This window comes from Macrobrachium rosenbergii, chromosome 55, assembly GCF_040412425.1.
Source record: "Macrobrachium rosenbergii isolate ZJJX-2024 chromosome 55, ASM4041242v1, whole genome shotgun sequence".
NCBI classification, from domain to species: Eukaryota; Metazoa; Arthropoda; class Malacostraca; order Decapoda; family Palaemonidae; genus Macrobrachium; species Macrobrachium rosenbergii.
Window position 1 is genome coordinate 59,671,469 of NC_089795.1, and position 26,294 is coordinate 59,697,762.

The 26,294-nt window shown below is 40.9% G+C and overlaps 1 protein-coding gene and 1 long non-coding RNA gene across 3 annotated transcripts in view; one reads left to right on the forward strand and one right to left on the reverse strand.

The window, feature by feature from the left end:
- On the forward strand, positions 1-23,402 carry LOC136835301 (uncharacterized). Its single transcript, XR_010852094.1, has 4 exons — positions 1-385; positions 16,257-16,407; positions 20,078-20,107; positions 21,174-23,402. It is a non-coding gene; the product is annotated as an uncharacterized lncRNA (long non-coding RNA).
- Positions 22,938-26,294, reverse strand: part of cni (protein cornichon) — a 32,364-nt gene continuing 29,007 nt past the window's right edge. For both annotated transcript variants that reach the window (XM_067098618.1, XM_067098616.1), the window contains exon 5: positions 22,938-25,194. In XM_067098618.1, coding sequence (XP_066954719.1) covers positions 25,164-25,194 — 31 coding nt within the window. In that variant the 3' untranslated portion in view covers positions 22,938-25,163. The remainder of the gene's footprint in view (positions 25,195-26,294) is intronic.

A 26,294-nucleotide genomic window follows, 5' to 3' on the forward strand; every position in this document is an offset into this window, starting at 1 on the left:
GTCAGTAAGCCAGTACCATAGTTGTTCGTTCCATTCACGAGAGTTTATGCGAACTATTTTATTTTCTGTTGCGCAAGAATTTCCTGTCGTTAACTTCATTAATTCATATACATAAGTACCTAGACGTTTTCAGTCATCAAGCATTTTTCACTGGTTTCGTCACCAATCATTGCCAATGCTGTCTTCAGTTTAACAATCCCTGGTGTGTGTGCGATTGTTGCCGGTGGAGACCAGGTGTTTTATGTCACAGATGTAAAACGCACGTTATTCATCTGGAAGTTATTATTTCCACAGATAAATGCCTCTACAGTCTACCCCAGTTAGTTACTGAGACTGGGACCTTTGGAAATGCGTTCCTTGGCCTTGTGTACCTCTCACCCTTAAGGTAAGGATATGCCGTGTTGTATGGTAAGGGTGTGACGGGGGATGTGCCCATGTCTGTTATAGCCTGATATGAAGACTGGCTGAAATGACTTCCTGTATTTCACCTTTATGTTATAGGCTATGACGCTTAAGGTCAGGTTATAAAGGAATGGGTTCATGGAGCGAAGCCCCAGTCTCAAAAAAGGACTTGGCACTAGTTTAGGCTAGGATAGGTTAGGGAAGATAATGTTATGATTCAACCCTGTAATGTATTGAATGATGTACATCACTCTAGATCAGGTTTGGAGGTGGTACAGATGGTTGGGTGTGCAGTATTTCATGGGGTTGAGCGAGCCCCTTTGTTCAGAAAAGACACGGTGTCCTAGGTTAGGTTAGGTTAGGTAAGGTAAGGATACGATCTTGCAGTTGGGCTTGTGACGTCATTGCCATTTATAATGTGCTTTGTGACTGGTACAAGTGACATGAACCTTATATTCTTCCCACTGCTTATTGTGTGGTTTGCCCATTTTAGACCATTCCTGTTAGTAAAATTTATTCGTTTTTAGCACCCTTACTCTAAAACCCCAGTTTCCCACAAAGTTCTACCCTTAATTGTTATATATTTGGGCCTAGGGAAGCACAAAAATGATTGCATTGCACCAACAACAATGGGGTGGAAAAGCATAAAACACGAGATAAGCAGACGGATGAATATATGTATCATATATTTGGCGAAAAATTTATGTCTGACATATTTACACAAGTTAATGCCATGGGGAGAATTAACCAGAAAAAATACATTTAATTTTGACAACCCTGCTCAACATAGCCTAGGAAAATCAGTTATAGGACAGAATAAGTGGTTAGTCAGGCTTGAAAACTTTTATTCTGTGAATGTTTCATTTTATTTTCCTTGCCCACCCAAAACTTACACAAAAATACAGTGATAACAAAAAGGACACATCCACGTTTAAAGATTTCCTTTAGGTGAATGTCCAGAAGAACTCCGCATGCATAAAGTACCAAAATTAAAAGTAAAATGTAATATTTTTCATATTTAAAGCGTTTTAGACCACTTCTTATGATGAGGAAACACCCACAATTTTGCCATATTAGCTATGGAGGGGGTTGGGGGACAGGTATTGTCTAACCTTATAAGTCAAAAATCGAAAATCATTCGATGGGGAACTAGTTTTTCTGAGAAACATTACACTCTTTCTGAGAAACATTACAGTAAAAAACCTCATTTTCGAACTAACTCCAGTAAGATCAAGTACACAAAGTGCGGTAAATTTATAGTTTCGGTCAAATTCACATTTCCGATATAAAATTACATTTTCCTAGCTTAAATAGTGTACTTTCAACGAATCTGACCTTTATTTCTACCGCAAATGATTAGATTTAGAGATACATGGCCGCCATGGGTACCGCTCTCAGTTTCGGGTGGTGCAAACGCCAGCCACGCGGCTTATGCACATTTTAAATGATTGTTGCAAGCTCGTATGTTCTGGCAAGCGGTAATATTATGCTGTGCCACTTTACAGGGGTTACAGGGAACGAAATTTTACCCCTAACGTCTAGTTACAGTTTCGGTGAAATTCACGGCGGAAACTGCAATGTTACCCTTTTCGTTAACCACTTCACTTACCTTAAATAGATGGTAGTACTAAATGTTCACGAATAAAGGTATTCACAACCTGTGGAGTTCCATTGTAATGTCCATGGAAACGACCAATAGCCTCAAAGTAAGACAGAGAACACCCACTGCAGACATGCACGACGGAATCCATGGCAGTCAACTAAAGCGCACTTTTGTAGAAAGTGGCTTATTCCAAAATCGCAGTTAATTGGATATTCTTGAAACAAAGCAACCAATCAGGTTTCAGCATTTGTACCGTACTTATAATTCATAACGAAAAACAAAAGACGATTAGGCATTTTTACCCACAATACATTGACAAAAAACAAAAACGCCTCAGCCGAAAAACTGACATGGCAGCATAAACGCATCCTTGCGATAACAAGGCACAATATTCATCGGCAAATATCTCCGTAACTCTTAATTTGCGGAAGATGCGAGTAAGTATTTCGTATGAATCATGACAAAAATATATGATAGCAAGTAAAAAAATATTAGATATCCGAATTTGACCGAAACTGTAATAATACCTGAAGGGCTACTGGATGTAAACAAACGACTTAGAAAATTTTCGAGGATGCCGATTAGATAATCATTAATATCTCGGATATGGTGAATCTCCTCAAAAAGTGTTCAGAGACAAAGTTTTATTATTTTATATTGTGAAAATTATAGTGTGACCTATTTTCTTATATCTCACCGCGGAGTTGTTCTGGACATTGACCTTCCTTTATTTCATTTAAGTCTGACAAGAAATTTTGTGCCTCTTATGCTAAAAAAAATTTTTTAGTAATATTCTCAACAGCTTATAACTCCAATTTTGCTCCTCTCTTTTGCTTATTTTTTGGGCCGTTAAATAAATAGTAAAATGAATGGTAATATAAGGAAAACAGTTCCCATTACTCTGTGATAATTTTCGACTTATTCTTGATTCCTGTACCGTCACTTTCCCATGTAGACATTCTCTTGGTAACCCTGCTCAAAATGGTTCTGTTGCTTCAGTTTCTGTTACCCCCTATTGTATAGAGGTCAGTACTGGGTTTGTCATTTGAATGAATGTTTCTCACAATCAATTCCAGGCCAAGGAACCTTTTCTCCAAAAGGCCAATCCATCTTATCCTTCTGGATTAGATCGTACTCTTTTTCTTCTCCACCCTTTTGCCCTTTTTTATTATAACCATTCATTGTAGCACTGTCCATGGTCCTCCAATTAAAAAATATAACAAAAGTTATCATAAATGCAAAATACTGCGAATTGTATAGCAAGGTATGATAACTGAGCCGTAACAATATTAAGGGTTACGGAAGAAAAGAAAATTATTTTTAACAGAGGACCATGATTTTTTTCACATGCAGTTTTTCAGCAAATGCCATAGGATTAATTTATAATAGAAAATGAACTTCGTGTCATTAGAATTATTTTCATTGTGAGAGAGGTGTGAAATAATGAGCAGGAAGACAAATACTGCTAATTTATTGATGAAGCGATCTGCTTATAAAGCGGCATGCGGACATCTGCGTACTTAGCAGAGACCGCGGGTACATAGATTTACAGATGACCTGAGGTCAAACTATTTCTCTACAAAAACAGGACAGGTTCATACAGAAAACACAATGATTAATAATGTCTGATGTGTTACAAAAATACTCCGTTACATGTACATAATGCATGATCATGATCATTCGGAAACACAATAAAATACATAGTTTACAAATATGGTGGTAGCACAGGTTTTCGCCGACCCCAGGTCGATGTGAAGGCACCACAGAAAACGGGATGTTCATTATAGAGAATGCGTTGAGCGGGGACTTGACAGTACTCCCCCTCCCCCCAAGACGGAGGTAACGTCTGATCAAAGTAGGTATCTGCCGGGGTGACGAAAAGGGCCTTGCTTCCTGGATGTCAACTGGAGAGGGTGGGCGCCTTCCTCGGCGCCCTCTGGAGAGGTTTGTTGGGGTGCCTTCTTGTCTGGTTTCTGGGTTTTCTGGGGATGCCCACACCTCTTTCCTGCATGCGGGGATGTCCGAGGGGGTGCCATACCCTGCGGGAGGTTTTGGGGACCGCCTCAGACGTCGTCCTCCACTAATGCGGGTTTGAGACGATCTATGGATATCCAATCTTCCCGCCTGTGGATGGCTACTCGGAATGCCTTCTTGTTTCTTTCCAGTACAAGGAAAGGTCCTCTTTAGGGTCTGGTTAAGGGTGGGCGCACAGCGTCGTTCCTGATGAAGGCATGGGTGGCAGAGGGTAGTCAGGGAGGCATGAAGGGGGATGCCTTGTCGGTGAATGTCTTTTGGCAATGGGTGAACTTTCCAATCCTGTCCCGGAGCCTCCGCGTCCCTACATCCTCCCTGTCCTCTGCAACGAGCTCCCCTGGGACTACTAGGGTCTCCCCGTAGACTTTTTCCGCTGAGGAGGGGTTGCCGTTGGCTCTGGGCACGGTTCTTAACCCGAGGAGGACCCAGGCAGCTCGTATTTCCAATTCTTGGAGGAGCAACGAGCCATGAGGGACACCTTTAGAGACCTGTGGAACCTTTCCACCATTCCGTTGGCTGTGGGGTTGTAGGTGGTGGTGATGTGGTGAGTGGTCCCCATTAGGCATGCCATGGTGGTCCACAGCTCAGACAGGAAAGCGGGTTCTCTGTCTGTTGTTATGTGGTCTGGGACACCGAAGCGGCTGTTCCAGCTGAAGGGTAGGGCTTCTGCACACGCACTGGAGGTGGCTTCTTCCATGGGTGTAGCTTCGGGCCACCTGGTGGAGCGGTCGACGACTGTTAGAAGGTATCTGGCTCCTCCTGATGGGGGAAGAGGACTCACTACGGTGACATGAATGTGTCCGAAGTATCTCTTTGGCTGGGGAAACTCGCCCACGCACTAAGGATTTTGGACGTCCCTTGAGGACCTCCGTCAGAGGGGCCATGGTGTGAGCGATCCCCAGGGTGAATCTTCTGTAGTAGGTGACCATCCCGAGGAATTCTTGTATGGCTCTGATGGAGGTAGGGGTGGGGAACTTCTCGATGGCTTCGACCTTCGACGACATTGGGCGGACATCCCCGGGCAATATCTCGTGGCTCAGGAATTCCACCTTTTTGACGCCAAAGGTACACTTATGGAACCTGACAACGAGGCCATTTTACTGCAGACGCTGCAGGGCCTTCTGGATGTGCTGCAGGTGTTCCTCCCGAGATATGGAAAGAATTAGGATATCGTCGATCTAGCAGATGCAGAAGTCCAGGTCCCCAAGGATGCTGTCAGTCAACTTCTGGAAGGTCGCACCCATGTTCCTCAGGCCGAAGGTGGAGAAGGTGAAGATATAGGACCCGAAGGGCGTGACGATGGCGGTTTTGGGGATGTCCTCCGGCACTACTGGTACCTGAAAATCTGATTTTAAGAGATCCATTTTTGAGAATATTTTGGCCCTGTGGAAAGAGGCTGTCAGGTCCTGCATGGTTGGCAGGGGGTAGTGGTTGGGCTTCGTTGCAGGGTTCAGCAGCCTGTAGTCACCGCAGGGCCTCCAGGTGCCATCCGCTTTCTGCACCATGTGAAGGGGGGATGCCCATGGGCTGGGAGCCTTCCTGCATATGCCCATTTTCTCCATCTCAGTGAAGGCCTTTTTGGCCTCCTGAAGGCATTGCGGGGGAAGGTGGAGAAGGCGAAGATATAGGACCCGAAGGGCGTGATGATGGCGGTTTTGGGGATGTCCTCCGGCACTACTGGTACCTGAAAATCTGATTTTAAGAGATCCATTTTTGAGAATATTTTGGCCCTGTGGAAAGAGGCTGTCAGGTCCTGCATGGTTGGCAGGGGGTAGTGGTTGGGCTTCGTTGCAGGGTTCAGCAGCCTGTAGTCACTGCAGGGCCTCCAGGTGCCATCCGCTTTCTGCACCATGTGAAGGGGGGATGCCCATGGGCTGGGAGCCTTCCTGCATATGCCCATTTTCTCCATCTCAGTGAAGGCCTTTTTGGCCTCCTGAAGGCATTGCGGGGGAAGCCGTCTGAACTTTGCGTGCGTTGGGGGCTTGTCGTTGCGATGTAGTGGTATATCCCGTGTTTTGCAGGAGCCCCGGGCATCTGGTGGAGCTCGGGTTTGAAGATGTCGGGGAACTCCTTCAGGAGGGAACCGTATTGCTGGGGTGTGAAGGAACAGATGGCGGGCTCCTTGGGGCCCGGCGACAAGGGCAGGGATTGGCAGGAGTCGGTGTCCAGCAGGCTTTTGCGGCCGACGTCAACTGCCAGTCCGAAATGGGCGAGGAAGTCTGCCCCTAGGAGTAGGGTCCTGATGTTGGCGATGATGAATTCCCAGCTGTACCTCCGGCCAAGGATGGAGATCAACAGGAGCTTGGTGCCATAGAAGAGGATGGGGGCGTCTGCAGTCCTCTCCTGAAGGTGGGAACACTGAACACACGGCTCCTGTGTCGACCAACATCATCCTGCCGGAGATGGTGTTGCGGACGTAGAACCTTACTGGTAAGGGGCACCTGGGTGTTTCTGCTGCTATTGCTGCTGCTGCCATGGCAGCCTGTGTGGTTGGCTGCCGCCTCTTCCGTTTTTTGTAGGGAAGAAAGGGCAGGGAGCTTCGCATCTCCGGGCAGCTCTCCCGAACCTCCGGTGGTAATAGCAAAGTCCCGGCCCCTCCCTCTTCTGCTGGTGGGAAGGCCTTTTCTGGTCGACGGCGTTAATGGCCTCCGTGGTGGGGTCCTCCGGCAGGTGGCAGTTGGCGGAGCGTGCAGGCGTGGTCACCCGCTTGGTTGCCTTCGTGGAATCCATTAGCTGCTGTGCTACCCTGATCAGGTCCTCGAGTGGCAGGAAATATGCGTCCGTGATTTGCCCACGGACCTCCAGCAGTAGCTGCCGCAGGAAGATCTCCCTCGACAGGCTGATTTCTTTGCGCCTGCCGTTGCTGTCAGTCTCGGGAAGGAGGAGGAGGTCCTGGAGCGCATGCCACGTTTCCAAGAGGTTTCCCTCCTGCCGGGGGTTGAGGGCGAGGTCGAGGGTGCAGGCAGCTCTCTCGGAGACCGGCGGGGAGCAGGTCTCGACGAGAGTGGCTTTTAGTTCTTGGAAGGTGGCGGGGACCGACGTCGTCAATAACCACGGGGCGACCTTCCTGTATATCTCCTCCGGGAGGGCATTGATGGCGATGTCGGCCTTCAACACCTCGTCTGTTAGGCCTGCTACCCTTAACTGCACCCTCGACCCTGTAGAACCAGGATGCTGCGTTTTCCTTGGTAAATGGCGGCACCCTTATGTTAAGGGCTGTCTTTGGTTGGTCTGCCAGGGAGGTCATTGTGTGGGGTGCAGGTACCAGCGTGGAGATGCACGCTGGAGGGGGTTGCGAGAGTGAGGTGTCTGCCTCCGAGAGGTTCGCAGTAATTTGTACGTGGTTTGGAATGTCTGCGTCCATGCTCGTTTTGCGCTCTCACTACGAGTGGAAATACTTGCGTCAAAACACGCTGGAGGAGTGCCGTTTGGGTCTGCTAATGACGCTGGCGACCTGCCGATGAGGGTCAGTAAATACCTGAACACTCTGTTAGAGCACCGTAGTTAGTCCGTTAGGGGCGTGGGTAAGGTTCTTCGGGCCAGGACTTAGTTGCTGTTTGGGTCCCTTAATGGCCTCCGGGAACCACTCCGGGGGTTACCATTGTGAGAGAGGTGTGAAATAATGAGCAGGAAGACAAGTGCTGCTAGTTTATTGATGAAGCGATCCTCTTATAAAGTGGCGTGTGGACTTCTGCATATTTTGCAGAGACCGCGGGTACAAAGATTTACAGGTGACCTGAGGCCAAACTATTTCTATACAAAAACAGGACAGGTTCATACAGAAAACATAATGATTAATAATGTCTGATTTTTTACAAAAATACACTGTTACATGTACATAATACATGATCGTTTGGAAAGACAATAAAATAAATAATTTACAAATATGGTGGTAGCATGGGTTTTCGCCGACCCCAGGTCGATGTGAAGACACCACAGAAAACGGGATGTTCATTATAGAGAAGAGCAGGGACTTTACATCATCTTTCACAAGTTCTTTCCCAGTTTCATCTACAGGTATTTATATTTCTTCAACTGCTAATGAGAGAATTGGTATTCCCAGCCACAAGAGACAGATATGGAGGTCAGGGGATACAAAGGAAGGGGTAGGGCATAGGGCTGTTCTCCACAACCTGATAAATTATGATGAAAGCAATAAGTAGTCAGTATAGAAAGCAAGTGCCCTTATAATACACACAGTGCTAACCATACCTGAAGAGAAAGACACTGGCACTTCTTCAAAAAATACAATTTGAAGATATAGAAAATGTATCCCCTCAGAAGCGCGTGATCCTATAAACGCACTGATTCTTTGTGGGTAACATTTTTTTTTCTTCTTTGTCGGCGAGAATAATATGGTGAACTCATCCCGATTGTTGCTGTTGCTTTTGCAGACGCTAGAGTAATGTTCAACAAAAACCTGGGCCGGGTCAGTGTTGGGTGGTACTTGAATCAGGCGGTCTTGCTTAATTTTCACTTCATCAGCAGTGGTTCGTCCAAACCGAAGTCTTTTCAATATGCGTATTATAATGGCACTTGCTTTCTATACTGATTGAGAAAAGACCCCTACTTCTACTATTCGCTTTCATCATAATTTATCAGGTTGCGGAGTAAAGCCCTACGCTCTGCCCCTACCCCTTCCTTTGTATCCTCTGACCACCATATCTGTCTCTCATGGCTGGCCTTTGCTACCCCTTTTGTGATTTCATCACTTTTTGGCCTGTAATTTCAGTCCTTTGAAGTGGCAATGCCCTAGATCGAGAAAAATGTGGTAACAAAGGAATAGGGTTGTTTAGGCTTTGGATAGAGTTTTCTTAGACCTATGTGGCTTCTTTGTGATATTGGTCAGCTCAGATTGTTTGCTGCATAATTATACAGTATATATATATATATATATATATATATATATATATATATATATATGTATATAATTATTATATGTATATAATTATATATATATGAATATGTATGTATGTGTATGCATGTGGAAACATTCTAACTATTGAGTCTTTTTATTTAGAGTAGGTCAGCAGTCGCAAAAACCAAAACCATGTAGGTAAATTCAATGTGTGATCATTTTTAATTAAGACTAGACCACCCATGACCCAACGGGTCATGGGTCACTTTTTTATTTACTACATTTTTAGCAAAAGGTCCATACCCATACCCAAACACATACCCATACCCATACCCATATCTATCACACCCATACCCATATCTGTACCATATCCATATCCATATCTGTACCATACCCATACCTATACCCATGCCCATATCTGTACCATACTCATACCCATACCATACCCATAACGATACCCAAACCAATACCAATATCCATACCATACCCATACTATACCCATACCCATACCCATACCCATAGCTAAATTAAAAGTTAAAGTCCTCCTGGGCCTCTGTAGGCTCATAGGGCAGGCGCTGATCTCCTGTGTCTTAGGCTGACAGCCAAGGCGGGGGACAGGTCCCAATGCCTATGATACGTGGCCAGTGTGTCACTAGGCCCACTGTTTAACTCCCAGCCCGAGGGCTGGTACCTATTCTCCTACTGAACCTCTTGGGCTTTTTTGGACCGCTAGGTTGACAGGCTGCCGGGATTTTTGTAGTGGCACAATTCGAGCCATCAGTGAGTGGCGAGATTTGAACCCCGGCCCTCTCAACTGGTAGCCAAGAATCATAGCACTATGCCACCATGGCGGCAACAGCTAAATTAACCCTACTGATAATAGTCAGCAAAAGTCTATGGGCAGTGCCATCCCCGTTTACCCTCCAGGGTGCAAACAAACAAACTAACAAATACGTTTCAGAGTTTTATTGTACTGAACCACCTGTGCCCCATTGGATTACTTTTTTATTTACTACATTTTCTACAAATGGTCCATACCAATACCCATACTTGTACCCATACCAATATAATTATGTCGTACCCATACTCATATCTGCACCATACCCATACCATACCCATACCCATACTTTACCCATACCTACACCCATACCCATACCTATACTCTTACCTACACTCATACCCATACCCATGCCTACACCCATACCCATACCCTTACCATACCCATACCCATACTCATATCATACCCATACCCACAGCTAAATTAACCCTACTAATAATAGTCAGAAAAAGTCTACGGGCAGCACCAGCCCTGTTTACGGGGAGGGGGGAGGGAAGAGGGAAAGGAGGGAAGGGGGTAGTAGGAGGGGGAGGGGAGGAGAAAGGGGAGGGCGATGGAAGATGGAAGGGAGGGGAGGGATAAGGTGAGGGGGAGGGAAGAGGAGGGGGAGGACACAGCTAAATTAACACTTGATCGTGTGCTTCAGTGTACAAGTAAACAAACAAACAAACGTTTCAGAGTTTCAGTATTACATATATAGACAGATAGAGAGATAATTGAGAGTAAGTCAGCCAGCTTCTCCTACGCCGCTTGCTATTCACACACATTAAGAAAACGGCGTCTCTTCTAATGTGAGCAGTCCGTACCTGAGCATCAGGAAATCTGAATTTTGGTGGCTAATTTGAATGGCATAGGCCTACTGTATCTTTGAAATTTCATTATTTCAAAAAACAAACCCTGAAATTTCATTATTTCAAAAAACAAACCCCGAAAGGCACCCCTCCAGAATATGATCTTTCAGATAAACTAAATATCATGGCTGTATCTTTGACCATTATTGCTCCAGAGATATTACGTTAGATCCCTCACCCACTCACCCCCTACCACATCCCCTGAACACCATTCGATGAAATTTGGCAAGATTAGAGACCTTAGTGGGAAACCTCTAAAGCCAGAGTGTCATCCCGGTCGGTTGAGTATTTTCAGAGTTATAAAGGGCCAAAGTCGGGGTTCTTGTGTACTCAGGGTGGTTGGGCTTGACTAACTACCAACTACCGTTGCGGTTGATGCTATAGGTGAGCTATATCCCAAGAATGTAGACGCGAGTTTTAACGAGAACGTCTTATTCATGTACAGAGTCAAAAAGACTTGCAAGGGAGAAAATTGAGCTGTTAAAGTCCACGGTACCATAAATAAACCGGACTTCATAAATTTTTCCAAAAGAGAATGACAATCGATTTTTGTTAAAAGGAATTTACCGTAATTTCATTCATAGATTTTCATACGTTACTCAATTCGTTGTACGTGTTGCTATCTTGGCGAAAAAAATGAATAGAAATATTTTTTTTTATTGTTATTCGGTTTCCATGCTTTAATTTTAGCCGAAATAGAGAGAAATACTTGTAAAAGCAGTTGGCGACCACAAGAATTTTTTTCCGATAATGATGGATCTGCAGATAAAGGAGAAGTAAAGAGAGAGAGAGAGAGAGAGAGAGAGAGAGATTCTACTGCATTAATAATACCAGCTCTAAAGAGCGAAAGGATTAGCTTGAACAATGATTATATCTGGACGATAATGATAGGAATGCATTGGCTTCGATTTTGCATTTCCATTTGCATTTAAAGTGAATCGCTGAACCACCAATTGCGCCCCTCTCTCTCTCTCTCTCTCTCTCTCTCTCTCTCTCTCTCTCTCTCTCTCTCTCTCTCTCTCTCTCTCTCCCCGCCTCCCTGTCTTCCTTCGAAGACTAATATGGTATTTCCAATATTGATTTCCCATTAAATTACCGTCCACTTGAATACTTTAGTCGTATATCTTCGCCTGATGTAAAGAAATCTATTTCAGAAGTATCTTAGTACATAACACTTTCATCAAAGGATTGAGAGAGGCGTTGAATCAATCAGTAGCCAAGAGTATCATCTAACATAGTTCCAACTTGATTGAGTGCTGCCTATTTCACTGCATTTCAACAATTATGGAGGCTCCGCTCTCATCTCTTAACGTCATTTTATTAGCTCTCTTAGACTCGTTCCCGGTAAAACAAAGCCAGTGGACCCCAAACACGAAGCTGCAGTGGAGTTCATTTTCCTACTAAACTTGGAAGTTATTGGTTCTGTGGTTCCTGAGTTACATACCTGGAAATAAAGCCTCTCGGCTGCGTATCTTTTAGAACGGTGACAGCGTGGTGCTTTCAGTATCCTGAACGACTAAACAAGCAGAATTTGAGGTTGCTGTTACATGCATTACTCGACTTGCTTGCTGAGATGACTAAGTGTACATCTTCATTTTCAAGCACGGAAGAGGCGCCGTTAAGACTATAGCCTTAGAGTCTTTAGGGTGGCACGTTTCCCGACAGAATTGAGTGTTCATTTTTTTCGTGACACTTTGAGGAGTTCATAACACGATGGCTCATCAGAATCGACGATTATGACCAAAATCATAGTGTTGGAGACGTTGCCAAAGAATAGTTGTTGCAAGATTTTGACTTCCGGCATAGGCTCGTTCTCGAGTTTTGTGCTAGAATAAAGGCTTGTTTTAAACGTGAATAGCATGGGTAATTGTATACCATGAGCCAATATACAGTACATATAACTTTAGGGTAAAAAAAAAAAAAACTGCAAAGAATCTGACTCACTGATGACCAGTTTTAAGTCATTGCACTAAAAATATTTGCTAAACCAAATTTGCTTGTATGACTAAGGTGAAAAGTGTAAGGTATATATCTAATATTTCGGCGTAAACCTAAAGCTTCACTGCATCCGTAAGAAATTTAAATACCATTGAGCGTAATTTGAATATATCTGTAAATCAGACAAAGAGAGACTCATCTTTACAGCTTTTGTAATTTCATTTCATTCACATGTAGAACCGTGCTAAACGTCTGCAGAAAAGACTGCACAGCTTCTCCTCAGCAGAGTCCCCAGTCTGGTCGTTGTTTTCAGTTATCCTTCTCCGGCTGTCTCTATATTGAACTGCTCATTTCATAATTGCTTGCAGATTTCATTGGACGGATGCCCTTCCTTACTCCAACCCAGGCTCCAACCCTCCATATTTATTTGGTCTTGGAATCGGCACTGAGTTTGGCTGGCTTGCCACCAGAAGGCTTCTCATGAATCCCTTCATTTGATGAAATTTATTGAAATGACATTTCAAGAACAACAAAAAATGAATGGTATTCCATGCAGTAAATAGAATCACCTCTCTCTCTCTCTCTCTCTCTCTCTCTCTCTCTCTCTCTCTCTCTCTCCTTTTAACTTTCAGAAGGCCTTTCTTCTACATCGGCGTTTCGCCGCTGTCCCTTCCAAACCTTATTTTCCAGGGTAACCAAACACATCCGAGTTCTATCTTGAAATTCGCAAAAGAAGCCGGTATCTAGGATTCTTTTTCTCATGTTCGCCCGTATTTTCATTTCAACTCATTCCTTGAAAGACAGCACGCTCACATGTATACTGAAACAAATAAGACGATCTTGTCGAGCGCCCAAGTTAAGACCACGACCGCTGGTAGCACTGACTATGGGGGTAAAGGGCCAAGCCGACTGGATTGAATTTTTGACAAGAGGCCAAAGTCCTACGGGAGTAAATTATGGCAGTCTGGGCGGTTATATAGCATGTGGTGAAAATATGGTAGGAGTTATCGCTAGAATTAGGTCACCTGTACAGAGAAGGAGGGGAAAAAAAACTTAGTACATAATACTGTGAAGGTCAATTTTGTATTTATAGCATTTTTTTTAACTCAGAGGTTATCAAATTTCCTTCAACAGTGAAATGCTACTCGCTAAAATTTGAGAGTATGCATTTGCATGTGTGCGTGTTCATGTGCATGTGTTTATGCAGCTGTACAGATGCATGCATAGGTCAATACTAAGTTACATCTGTTCCACTGGTTATCGAGGTTAAATAATGGAGATCTCATCAGTGTCATCAGTCATTATAGGTAGGAAGTTCGTCAAGAAGATCAGCAGCTGCTGTTCCCAGAGTTTCCCGTAAACTGCGTGACAAGAGAGACTACACATGCGGGTGCATGTCGTTTGCACCGTGTCCTAATAATGTTCTTACTCGGAACAGGAAAGATAAACTTCTGAGAGCTCCCTCTCCAATGAAAAAGTACGAGTATTTTATGCGTAATTCATGCATACCTAAACGTATTGAAATAAAGAGAAGCAGAATAAATGATGGAAAAGATTTTCACGCTCTAGATAATAATCGTTCACAAAAAGTAAAAAAAAAAACTATTGGATATTAACGCGAGGTTTCAAAGACGATGGGAAGTGGGACATAATGGACCGTTAAAAATCTTAAAACTCTTCCCAAGTCATGCATGTGTTAAGTGAGAAGAGATATCATGACCCTTGCCCCTTCCCAACCACCACCACAAAAAAAAGAGAAAAAAAAAAGGCCGAAAGGGGGGAGAGATTCAGAGTGCGAGACAGAATGGCAGACGGACAGACAGACAAAGAGAGACTAATTTTACGCTGAGTGGAGGGAAACCTAGAGTGACGCTGGGTTTTCGGATTAATGGACAGGCAAACTCAGCTTCTTTGTAGGTGTGTACGAGGGTGTTAGAAATTAAAGCTCACAAATCTAGGAACTGTAAATCTAAACAAAGCTTGGTCCGAGTTGATGGACTCGGCAGATATGAAAATCCCGTCGTGCTAAAGAAGCATCTTGTGAGAGAAGACACTCGAGATCTGTACTAAATACGAAGTGTGTTGATTTCAGACGGTGGCAGGTAATAAAGTCACAGGAAAAAAAGCCACAATTTTGGCTCGGAAAAAAAGTCACGGAAAAAAAGTCACATTAATTTATGGTGGCCGGTAATAAAGTCACAGGGGAAAAAATTCACAGTATTTCTTGGGGGTCATTATCTTTTTGATATTTACAGTCTTTTGTTTATGTTTTACGGAAATCCCCAACGGGCTTGTACTAAACGCGCCACACCGCTGGATACATACCGGGTTTTAAAAAAAAATCCCCAACGCATGCCTGGTTAAAACCCTTGGGAGTCACTATCTAGGAAAGATTGTGACTTTTTTTCCTGTGAGCTTTTTCTGTGACTTTTTTTCCTGCGACTTTTTGACCCGGATTCTTTCAGACGCTAAGTACATACCAGAGACTGGCTAATAACTTTCTTATTCAGTAGATTTTGAGGGTCTTTTTTATTTTATGAGAATAATAGGCAACTGTATTGTACTTTTTAAACTAAATCAGCTTCCCGCTAGTCCAGCTACTAGTGCGGGTTGACAATAATAACTGAAGAGCTGTTTACGTGGTGTGGAGAGGTTGTTGCTTCGGTAATAGGTGGTTTTTAGTAATCTTCCTGTTTCCATCATAGTCATCTTTTGTTATGAATTCCGGGACAGTATCTTTAACATGTCAAAATTATTCAAAGTCAAATTCCTGAGAAAGATAGAATATGAGCGATAACAGTTTTACTCCCGAGTGAGTACTGAATTATAGCTGGTAAAATAAAACTCAAATTATAATCATTCAAAACTCTGCCAAGGAAACGGCTCATAGTTTTCCGGTAAGGGAATGGACGCTATGGCACCGTATCGATCTTCCGCATAGCATAATTAAAAATGTGCTGAGTATATCACAGACCTGAGTCTGCTTGCGAACAGGAAATCATCTATTTATAGGCATGTATATCTGGGGTATATGAAATATAGAGCATGTTTTTAAAATGATATTTTTACATGAATGTTGGCTAATAAATTGTGAATTGTTTAGCATGGTCAAGTTAGCGAGGTGGTATCATGTATGTTTGGCAGAGAAAGAGTAACTGATTTTGGTACAGTACAAGCTTAGTTAGCGATTTGGTTTGCTCGAAGACTAAGTGCATTATGGGGTGTTCTAGATTTAGTTGGCCTTGTGCCAGCACGAGCAACCCGTAACCATGAAGTGTGACTATTGTCAGTTTGTTAACTGTTGAGGTTTTCATTGTACTTTTTTCGCTGTGCAGGTTGATTTTAGTTTTAGCTTGCTAATATGTTATAGAATTAAAGTTACTTTGATATTATATGTTAAGTCTTCAGGAAGATTTGAGAGAGAGAGAGAGAGAGAGAGAGAGAGAGAGAGAGAGAGAGAGAGAGAGAGAGAGAGAGAGAGAGAGAGAGAGGTTTCAATTTTGTGAAATTGTTCAACAAATGATTACAAAAATATGTTTTCGTTCATATTTATGTGATGGTGTATGGTAATTTATATGTCTAGAAGACAGTAATCTTGGTGAATTAAATCCTCATCAGCATAATTTTTGTCCTGATGAACTCCCCAGGCTTGGATTTGTACAATTTTTGCCCTTTCTGCAAGTCAGTTCAGTTTCTCCCCTTATAAACCCATTTCGCTCTTGTTTCCTACAGGGTTCTACAAGGACGTAAGCAGGCCCCTTTGGATAACCAAAGTCCCTGAAGTCCGCAGTTAAGCTTGCAAAAAGGCCTACTTCATAAAACATGGTCTTTGGGTTTCTTTGTGAAGCACCAGAGGGTCCCCGGCAACACCAGAATAGCACCGGTAAGAATAGCAGCTTTTAATTCCGTAGTCTCAGGGTAAACTTGGCACAAGATGTAAACAAATTTTGGTCGTATGTGGAGGCGGAAATGAATACATGTGCTCCTAAAGTAAGAACCATCTAGCGGTGTTTGACTTTGTCCTTGACCTTATGATAGCGTACATGATGAGTCTGTGCACATCCCAACATTCAGAGGACACTCACGGATGCAAATGCTTACCTGAATTGACGGGACTATATTGCATTTTCCATATACTTCAGAAATCTGTGGTTGTATCGAGCATGATCAATGTGTACTATCCAGAATCATTTCAACGTAATTAATGAATAGTACAGTACAAACGAGTACTGCTTGATACTGTACACATTATACAAAAAGGGGTAGGGGTGAGCTCATTTTTAGTTTAATATTGTGCTTTGCAGAACACCCCCCTTTTTTTTTTACAGAAAACTATAAAGGTAATGGTATAGCCCTTATATTCCATTTCATTACAGAGATGTAAAGCATACCCTATGTTGAGTGGAACATAGGTAAGTGGTGTCATGAACTTTACTATAGTGTCCACATACGAATATTTTTTACCCTCTTGTTCGCTGACTGGCAATATTGTTGGTTGCAAAGTGGAATATTACGCTGCTCGAAACTATTCTTCGTGGAACACAGTTCTCCATTTGACAGTATGTTTGAATATGTATGGTTTACGCTCACCTGAAATGTCCAGCATCCGAAGGGAGGTAGTGTCGTCAGTGCACCTCATGCATGTAGGTATTTTTAAGGTTATTTGCAGCGTCCCTTTGACCCCTGGCTGCAACCCCTTTTATTTCTCTCACTGTACCCCATTCATATTCTCTTTCTTCCATCTTACTTTCCACCCTCTCCTAACAGTTGACTTATAGTGCAACAGCGAGGTTTTCCTCCTGTTACACCTTTCAAATCTTTTTACTTTTAATTTCCGTTTCAGCGCTGAATGACCTCATAGGACCCAGCGCTTGGCTTTTGGTTTAAATTCTATATTCTATTCTATTCTAAAATGTGCGTCCTGAAAACATTTTTTTTCTTAAATCAAAGTAAACGACAAATACAGCACTAGTTTTAATTAATGTATTCAGAACTGGGTTACTAAGTGGAATCATATGGTTTGGAATATCAACGATTGTGGCAATAATTAGTTGCTGACATTCTAATTCTCTTTCTATGTGATTCTTTAAGACAGTTAATTGTTCTTGGGTCTATACTGCATTTTTGTGATGTGAATCTGGATGAAGCATCATCGGGTTTACTGCATCTTTAACCCTATAAAGCCAAGCACTGGGGCACTCATTCCGCATTTAAGAGACAGTGAAAAAAAGGAGTTAGGGCGTTTGGACAGCAAGGTGGAAGAAAGGAAGTGGGAATGAAGGCAAAGTAAAAGGCCAAACAATGGTGCCGTGCACCATGTGAGATGCATTGACGGCACTAATTCCCTACAGGGAACCGTTTTTGATGCTATACAATCTGAATAATATGCCACTGAGAATACTTCATTGTGGAACTCCATTTTCTAGTTTTTGGAGTAATATCCTTGTGTACATGGATAGACAGTCAATTAGGAGGTTATTATGAATATTGTCCATTGTCTACAAATAGTATTGTTATAAAATATTTTGAGAATTGAGCTTCTCCACATGGTTATTTGTTAAGTTCACAGCCTCTGCGGATATTGTGTTCTAAATGAGCTAATGAATCGAGTAATGTCTTATTGTTTTGAGATCCACACCGAGATGGGATTCTAATTTTCAACTTAAGCTTATCAAGTACTACGTTATTCTGTCATGACCATCGACAGGTTTGGCTACCGGAACAGTAATGGTATTGCCACATGCTTGTGGAAATAATTCTCTTAGGCATCGTAAGTGTGACTTTGCCAATGTTGCATCGTTTCAAAAGAGATCCCAATTTTTCCTGGAGCTGCTACTGCATGTAGAGAGGGCAAATTCTCATTTTTTTTATACTTATTGAATATTTTGCCATAGCATGTCTTTAACAGTTTCAATATTCATAATTAAAGCTGTATCATTTCTTATTTTAAGGAAGTCTACGTCTACGCCATTGACGTTGCTGTTTTAAATTGTCTTATAGACTCTTAATGATTACACATGTAAGTTATATTATAGATTGCTAGTGATTGCACATGTAAATTGTATTTCCATTATTGACATAAAACATTTTGCTGGGCCACCAGTGCTTTGATTTTACAGAATCTCTGCAACATTTCCATTAAAGGTGTACCAGATACATATTGCCTCCAAGAAGATATTTTTCCTCAGATTACTTATTTTTAAAATTTAGCAGAGAACTTATTGTATGCTGGTTTCAGTGTCTTCATTTCTGTGACAGTGCTGACCATTTGTTAGTAAAGTTTTGCCTTGTGCTGGTTGTTCATTTTGGAATTTTTCGTAATTTATATTTGGCATGTCTAGTAGTTTCCTATTGAATGATGATTTTGTATTATTTTTCCAAATTTTCGGACCACCAGGGGCCTTATGTTTAAAAGGGCGCTGATTTTAATTACTCTTGTAAGAAAATTTTTCGTAGAACTTCTTCCTCTTCAAAGTGAGGTAGAAATACTATTCTTTAAATATAATTAAGCTAACTGTGAATAATGACTGTTACTTTGATTCCTTGTATTTAGAAAAGTAGACGAGATTATGGTTTTTCAGGCAACCATTTAATTGTTTGTTGTGGCCTCCAACACACACACACACACACACACACACACACACACACACACACACACACACACACACACACACACACACACACACACTATAGATTAGGTACTCACTATAGATTAGGTATCACAATTTAATAATCACCAGACATTCATTGGTCCAAGTCAATGAATTCAGTGTCAGTTGGCCTTTGTAGAAGTATTCTCGCTCCTGTGTTGTTGGGCTTTCTGTGTTTTACTTTTTATTTAGAAAAAGAGATCGATTTTCTTACAATCTTCTTTAAAATTCTTATATAATTATCAACTCGTACAGCACTTCTTCTAAAATATGTAGTGCTTGCATTGTAATTTGTTTAATCTAAGGCAGTTTTTTTGGCCAGAAGCATACAGTATCTTACTTTTACTAGAGTGTATTTTTGTGAATGGGGTATGCTGGTTTTCAAAGACAGCCTTGTTTGAAGTTTCTCTAAATTAAGAATCTTAGTCTTCCAGTTCTAGCTTTGTATCTTTTTAGTTTTTAAGAGTTTTAGAGTTTATGGTGTGAGTGCTCTTGATTTGGGATGGAATTCCACAACTAATGCATCCAGAATATTCTTCGGATATTCTTTGCAGTGACTTTTACTACAGAAACACAAATTTGGAGCGTGATTTGCATTATAAAGACTTCATTATGAACCAGTATACTGTACTTCTATATAATATTCTGGCCAAGAAAATCGATTTTTAGTGGTAGGTTTTGTCCAGTCAGTTTGATCTTGACAATTCTGAAGTTGAGCTGCACTTTTTTTTTTACCTGGCATTTTATATATTGGTCTTAAACTCAGTTTACTTGTCAAGAATTTTTTCTTCCTCTTGAATATGGGGCAGTGTATCTACTGCCTGAATGTAACAGAGTAATTTTGTTTGGAATTATCCCAACCCTATTGATCTATAACTGTATTCATGTTCTTAATGTTCCCAGGTTCAACAGTCCCATCCGTCAGACAACGAGGTATTATCTTCATGCATACGCCATCTGCATACTTAAATATGTTTGGACCTTACGTCTTGTAAACCCATGGCACTGTTTTGAGATAAGTTCGCATTTCCTTTGGTGTTGCTTTCGTAGAACAAAGCTATACCAGCACGAATTACTAATTTATATTTCTTTGTTAACCATTTATTTCAGTAAATTATAAAAGAATTTCTAAGCTTAACAGATAATCCCAGAAGTGTCTCTTAGATTACCAGCTTTGTAATTAACAGGTATCTGGAAACTTAGCTTTTTGCACTTTGTTTTAATGCAGTCCATAATTCCTATTTTATGTACATTTCCACGCTTCATCAACTCCTATTGTTTTGGTGAAGGCTGTATACACTAGCTTTAACACTGAATATTAAGCAATTTCTTACCTGGTTAGCACTAGTTTTCAATATCCTCTTTTATTTATTGTATTACAGCAAAGAATAAATCTACTGTACTTTGGCCTGGTCACTTTAGTTTTGGAATTTTTACATAGTTTCTTGGTGTTGAGCTTAAATTTCTTTTTTGGACTTGCCTTCCTGGCATTACCAATTACAGTACATTTTCCATAGGCAGGCTATTTTTTCATAATGCAGTACATTATGCATTAGTTATTTCACTTTCTGCCCATAATTATACTTAATATACCTATCTATTATTTCATTAATGAATTAATGATTATTTGCTCAATCAGAAATTCCCTCTCCAGTATAACATTAATTTTGTCAGAATTTTATTCTTGTGCTTTTTGTACTAGTGGTCTTTTTGGTACTAAATGCTGTCACCTGATATGCTGTGATTGTGTGCTTTACTTTTTGTGCATTTGCTAACTCTTTTGGCTATGCCCAAGCATACTTGTCTAGGCCTTGTATGCTTTTGTCATCCCTCGACAGCAACCCTTCATTTCCCTAGCAGTGGCTGTTGTGGACAGGTATGTTTGCTGTCTCTCACCACCGAGATGTGCTGTAACAAGTGGTTCTGCTAAGTTTAGAGGAAAACACATCTGAAGAGATGGTATTAAGAGTTCTACTGATGTCTTTTTCTTCCATTTCAGAGTTTGTCTCCATGTCACCAACAAAGGCAACTCGCATCAGAGTGAAAACTGAAAGTCCTCTTTAACTGCTGAGAATGCTTCTCATCTGCCTTGCCTACTGAGTGGCTGCATACAGGACATAGCTACTCTGCCCTGTATCAAACACAGGCTGACTATTCACCCATACACTTACTCGACATTTACCATACCCTTTAACTGGCTTACTAGCTCGTTTCTGCCCATGAGGCTGATTCCTGCAGTCTTAACTTTTTGACTCCTGCTCTACCTGTTGCACGTCCAGCAAGTATCCATGACAATTCTGAGGAATACTTTGTTTGTTATGGCTAACATTACACATACAAACCTGAGACAGATGAATAATGCAACTTTCACCTATGTATCCTCCTGCAGCTACCTTTCCTTTCCCATTGGCCTACTACTTGACCAGACACTGCTGCACCAACACTGGAAACTGCCCCTACAATGACCATTTCCCCAAATGTACACTTTTATGTACCCACACCATGCCAGTGCCAGAACTTGAAACATATTCTGTTCCTAGAACCTAGTTGCCAATGACTGACCTCTTCTGACTTCTCAACACATCATTATTCAGGCTGAGTCACCTTATGCTGCTTTAAGAGATCCTGAAGACTAACGTGATTCACCTGGGTCTTTTGTTTTATAAACTGAGTCCATGAGTAGGCAATGTGCCAGCTGTGGTACCTCCAGAAAGTTACAATGATGGTCAGCGATCTAGACAGACTCATCCAGCCGTGATTACGACCATGACAGGGACTACTGCTGCAGTAGTGTAATTTGGACTGTACTTTCTTGTGCAATGGCAACAGCATAAAAATCGCTTCTCTCATGAGACATTCCATGAGCTGAGCTGCAACAGTTGATCACACGATTTTGTTTACTTATGCTAAGCCAGCCTTGTAAGGACAGTTTACCCCCTATCTGCTTCAGGAATTATCTCATTCCCTGATGAGGGGAAGTCACTCTCACCACCCTTCTCAATGACTGAACCATCTATCTGCTTCCAGAGACAGGGGATACAACTCAGCCTTCGACATGTCCCAAGTTTAACAAAGAGGAATAAAGCCCTTGAGGTGATCCCTGATACAAGGACAAAAGGCTAAGCAGCCAAAGGACCTGAGCCAAAGAAGTAACTGAAAAGAGGCTCTTGGTTGAGGCCTAAAGACCCCTCCAGGGAGTTTTTCCTTGTCACATATCATCAATGGTATTGATAGTCATCAATTTGCAGTTTGGTTACTGGATCTCATTCCTTGTGATACATCTGGTGTTATGGGAAGGACAAGACTGGTCCTGGGACTGCAACTTCACAATAGTTGAGTTTACAATTCGGCATTCTCTGCATACTGGGACTGGATTGTGTGAGCTAATCATTAAGTATCCATGGGTCGACTGATCACGGCCAATTCAAAGAAGAAATAAAATTACCTCGTTGTGGCATTCTTTTTGGGTATAATAGTGCCATAACTCAACCATGAGTTTGGTCTGCTTTAATTTGTTTTCATCAGGTTTATTATACCATATGTCTGCTCTTTATTAATAATGATGAGTTTTTGAGATGCTACATATTCAATGACAGGGATGGGTAAGTATGAGGCACTCTTAAAATATGTGTTTCTTTAGCATATAAACCTAGTATAAACAAAAAATAGGTTAATACTCTGTATAAACTATAACAAGAAATTTCAAATACAACAAACATATCAAGAAAATAATGTAGGTTGCAGAAGCAAGAAAAACACAAAGGGAAATTTTAATTCATTATTCAAGTATCCCTGATATAATGAACACTAACACAATTATGACAATTATAATAAAAGCTTCAAAACGAAGTAAATTTCATGACCAGAGCAGCAACGGAGGTGCTTTAACAGGGGCCACAAGAAAAGTGGGGTCGACATTCAGCTAACTTGTAACCAAGCTTCAACAACAGGACCAGCTTTTGCCTAAGATATATCCATATGAAAGGCAAAATGTATTCTTGTCATAACAAATTGAGTTTACGAGTTACATCATACCTGTGGATTCAGATGGCCAATGTCTGGCGAGACAACTTTCTTCTGAGAAAAAAATTTGTGAACTGGCATCATTGGGGACAAGAATATAGGCAGACACAATACGTGATTAATGGGATTGTATGAAAAAACTAATAAACAATATTTTGACATGTCATTTCATTCATAATTTTGAAAAAACTTTTGATCAATTCTTTTTAGTAGTTTCATTATCAGCCATACACCTGACTTGTGATGTAAAAGGAAATAATTGAGCAATTTGTTTTCCAGAGCTAGAGGAATTCTTTCAGTTCTGAGAGTAAGGAATCTTGACTAATCATTACAAAAAAGCTTTCAATGTGTACTGAAGTTAAATTGCGTTTATAACTTTTTGAGTGTTCAGATGGGTTCAGAGTAATGATATTCAACATTTATTTTGTGATGATGGACACTGTATCCATAACTAAATTTGTCTTTCCTGAATAAATTAGAATCCTGCTTGGAAAGAAGCAACAGTAACTTCATCAAGAAAGGACTCCTGCTCTCCAGGGGGACAATACTACAGTACTATACCTCCAGTATAGCTACCCTAAGAGAACCACCTGGATACGCAACTGACCTTCATAGCCTAAGAATTGTAGGTTCAACATGGAGGACTAAGTTCGACATAAGTATTTGGGCTTTACATAACCATGTTAGCTACTCAAAGTATGACAGATGAGAGTAACGCCATCCAACTCCATCTCCCTTCATGTTTTGCATGCATTAATAATCAGTCTTGCAGCACAAAAAGAGAACAATGAAGTATGGCAGTGGGGGGGAGGGAAAATGGAGGTTTGAGAAACCCCCTTGTAATATAGCTGCAGCACTACATGAAAGTGAGTAATCAAGTTATATTACAGGTAATTACTCTCTTAAACACCCACCCCCAACATCCACAACAAAAGGCCTAAATACTGAGGGAGATGAATAAAGCAGAATCCATTCCAAGGACTAACCAGGCTGCCTCACATACACAAAAAGGGAATTTAAAATTCTGCCCCTTAGACTTGTAAAGTATAATAAACATAATCTCACACAATACATAACTCCATAGGAAACATTAATCAGTGTGCGCAAATCATATTCACTCTGCACAGATTGCAGGTACATAACCTACAGGACAAAAGTTGTGACAATATAAACATCCTTAAGTATACTGTAAGCTGTCAGTCTTGCCATGCCAATTTTAAAACAAGAATTCTAGGGAATGTTTTCGATGCATAACAATTACCAATGGCCATCAGCAGCAAAATGACCATGCATAATTCTCTAACTAAACTGACAGGTTCCAATAAGTTAATGAGGTCAAACAATGATCAAATAGCCACGTATAAGAAAAAATCCACACCTACAAGGGGTTATTATTCAGTAATGTACTTTGAAGACATTACTACCAACAGTACAATTCTGTAGAAAAAATGTAATATTTACATTTATGAAAACCTACAAAAGGTATTACCATACACAGTATCTTCTACTAATGGATGTTTTCACTTATGAAAATCAAATGAGTTCACTCTGATTACCAACAAAAAGATTAAATACAGTACTGTACTGTATAACCAAACACACACACCCACAGGACAAACTTATAAATGCATGAATGATACTGTAGTTTGTTCTTGGCAAGTTAAAACTGATCATAAGCACCTTCATGCACTTCTTCAAATGCAATATGAGGGCATTTCATTTAATGAATCAATACAATACTAAAAACAAAAGGGGTCAATTTAGAACAATCACTGAAGGAAAAACTGTTACAAAAGCAGTTAACCTTGGACTTATCATACAGTTATCACATTCTGACACTCATTAAGTGTTCAGAGAGGCATTAAAGATACTGTAGATTACATTACACACAATACTATACATTATTAAGAACTTGTATTGATTCTGTCTACTCCAAAAATTCTTCTGAATTATCCACTGATATCTCTTATGAGGCTGAGATAAGGGAAACAATCATCCTGTAAAAAGAAAATATACTGTATATATAGTCAATTACAAATTTCTCAATGGTAATAAAATATCTTCATTTTTTTTATATACAAACCATTACCTTTTTTATATACAAAACCATTACCTGAATTTTCACAACTTCATGGCCAGACCAATTTCAATCTAAACTTCTGAAACAAATGAGCACCCTCAACCCAAAGGAAAGAATAAGTTGTCTTCATACTATTTATGGTGCAAGTAATGTAAAAGTGCTGTAGTCCATCAGAGGATGACAAGACTTGTAAGGCATTGGTTTATACTTGAAAAATAAAAATTAAGCATTCAAACAAAATAAAGACCCTTAGTGAGTCTACATTGAGGTGGGAAGCAAAGATGGTTTTGGCTGATCAACAAAGGAATGACTGAGGTTTGCACAACTTATATCAAGTGTTGTAACTACCTGAATATTACTGTAATTTGTTTCCAGTTAACCTTACATGGTTAACTATAGTTTGGTAAAATAAACATGACTGGGTAAAATAAAAAGCAGCGTATCAACAAAAATGTGGAAAGGCAAATGTGGGGAAGCCATACAATTACCACTTGTCTTCAATGTCAAAACAGATGACCAAGGTTGAATTTTAAACAAACCTTCACGTAATTACATTTAAAGTGTATTGCACTGTCTTAAAAAGTTAAGAGGAGAAGTTGACTACCTGTGTATGAAATCCTTTAGACTAAAGCAGCAAAAGAATAACTTGTCACACTCCAGTTTTCCAATCAACTTTGATGGATAATTTTTCCAATCAACTTTGCCAGATAAATTGTTTAAAATGATGTTCTAAATCATACACATGACCAGTGCAGTGAGTTCACCACTTCCCTTTGGAATCTGAATTTTCATTAATGAACACCTGAGCCAAGGACAATCTCACTAAAGCATTATTGGAGCAGGGTAAAGTAAAAAAAAAAAGTTGAGGTGTTGGATTGGAAAAGACCTAAGGGAAAATGTGAAAATGATGCAGATTGGGAGCAGAAACATAATGCAAAGAACCTTCAGTACCATCTACGCTGTTTTCTATAAAGATGAATTAGGAACATTTAGTCATAAATGCAGTAGATATTTCAA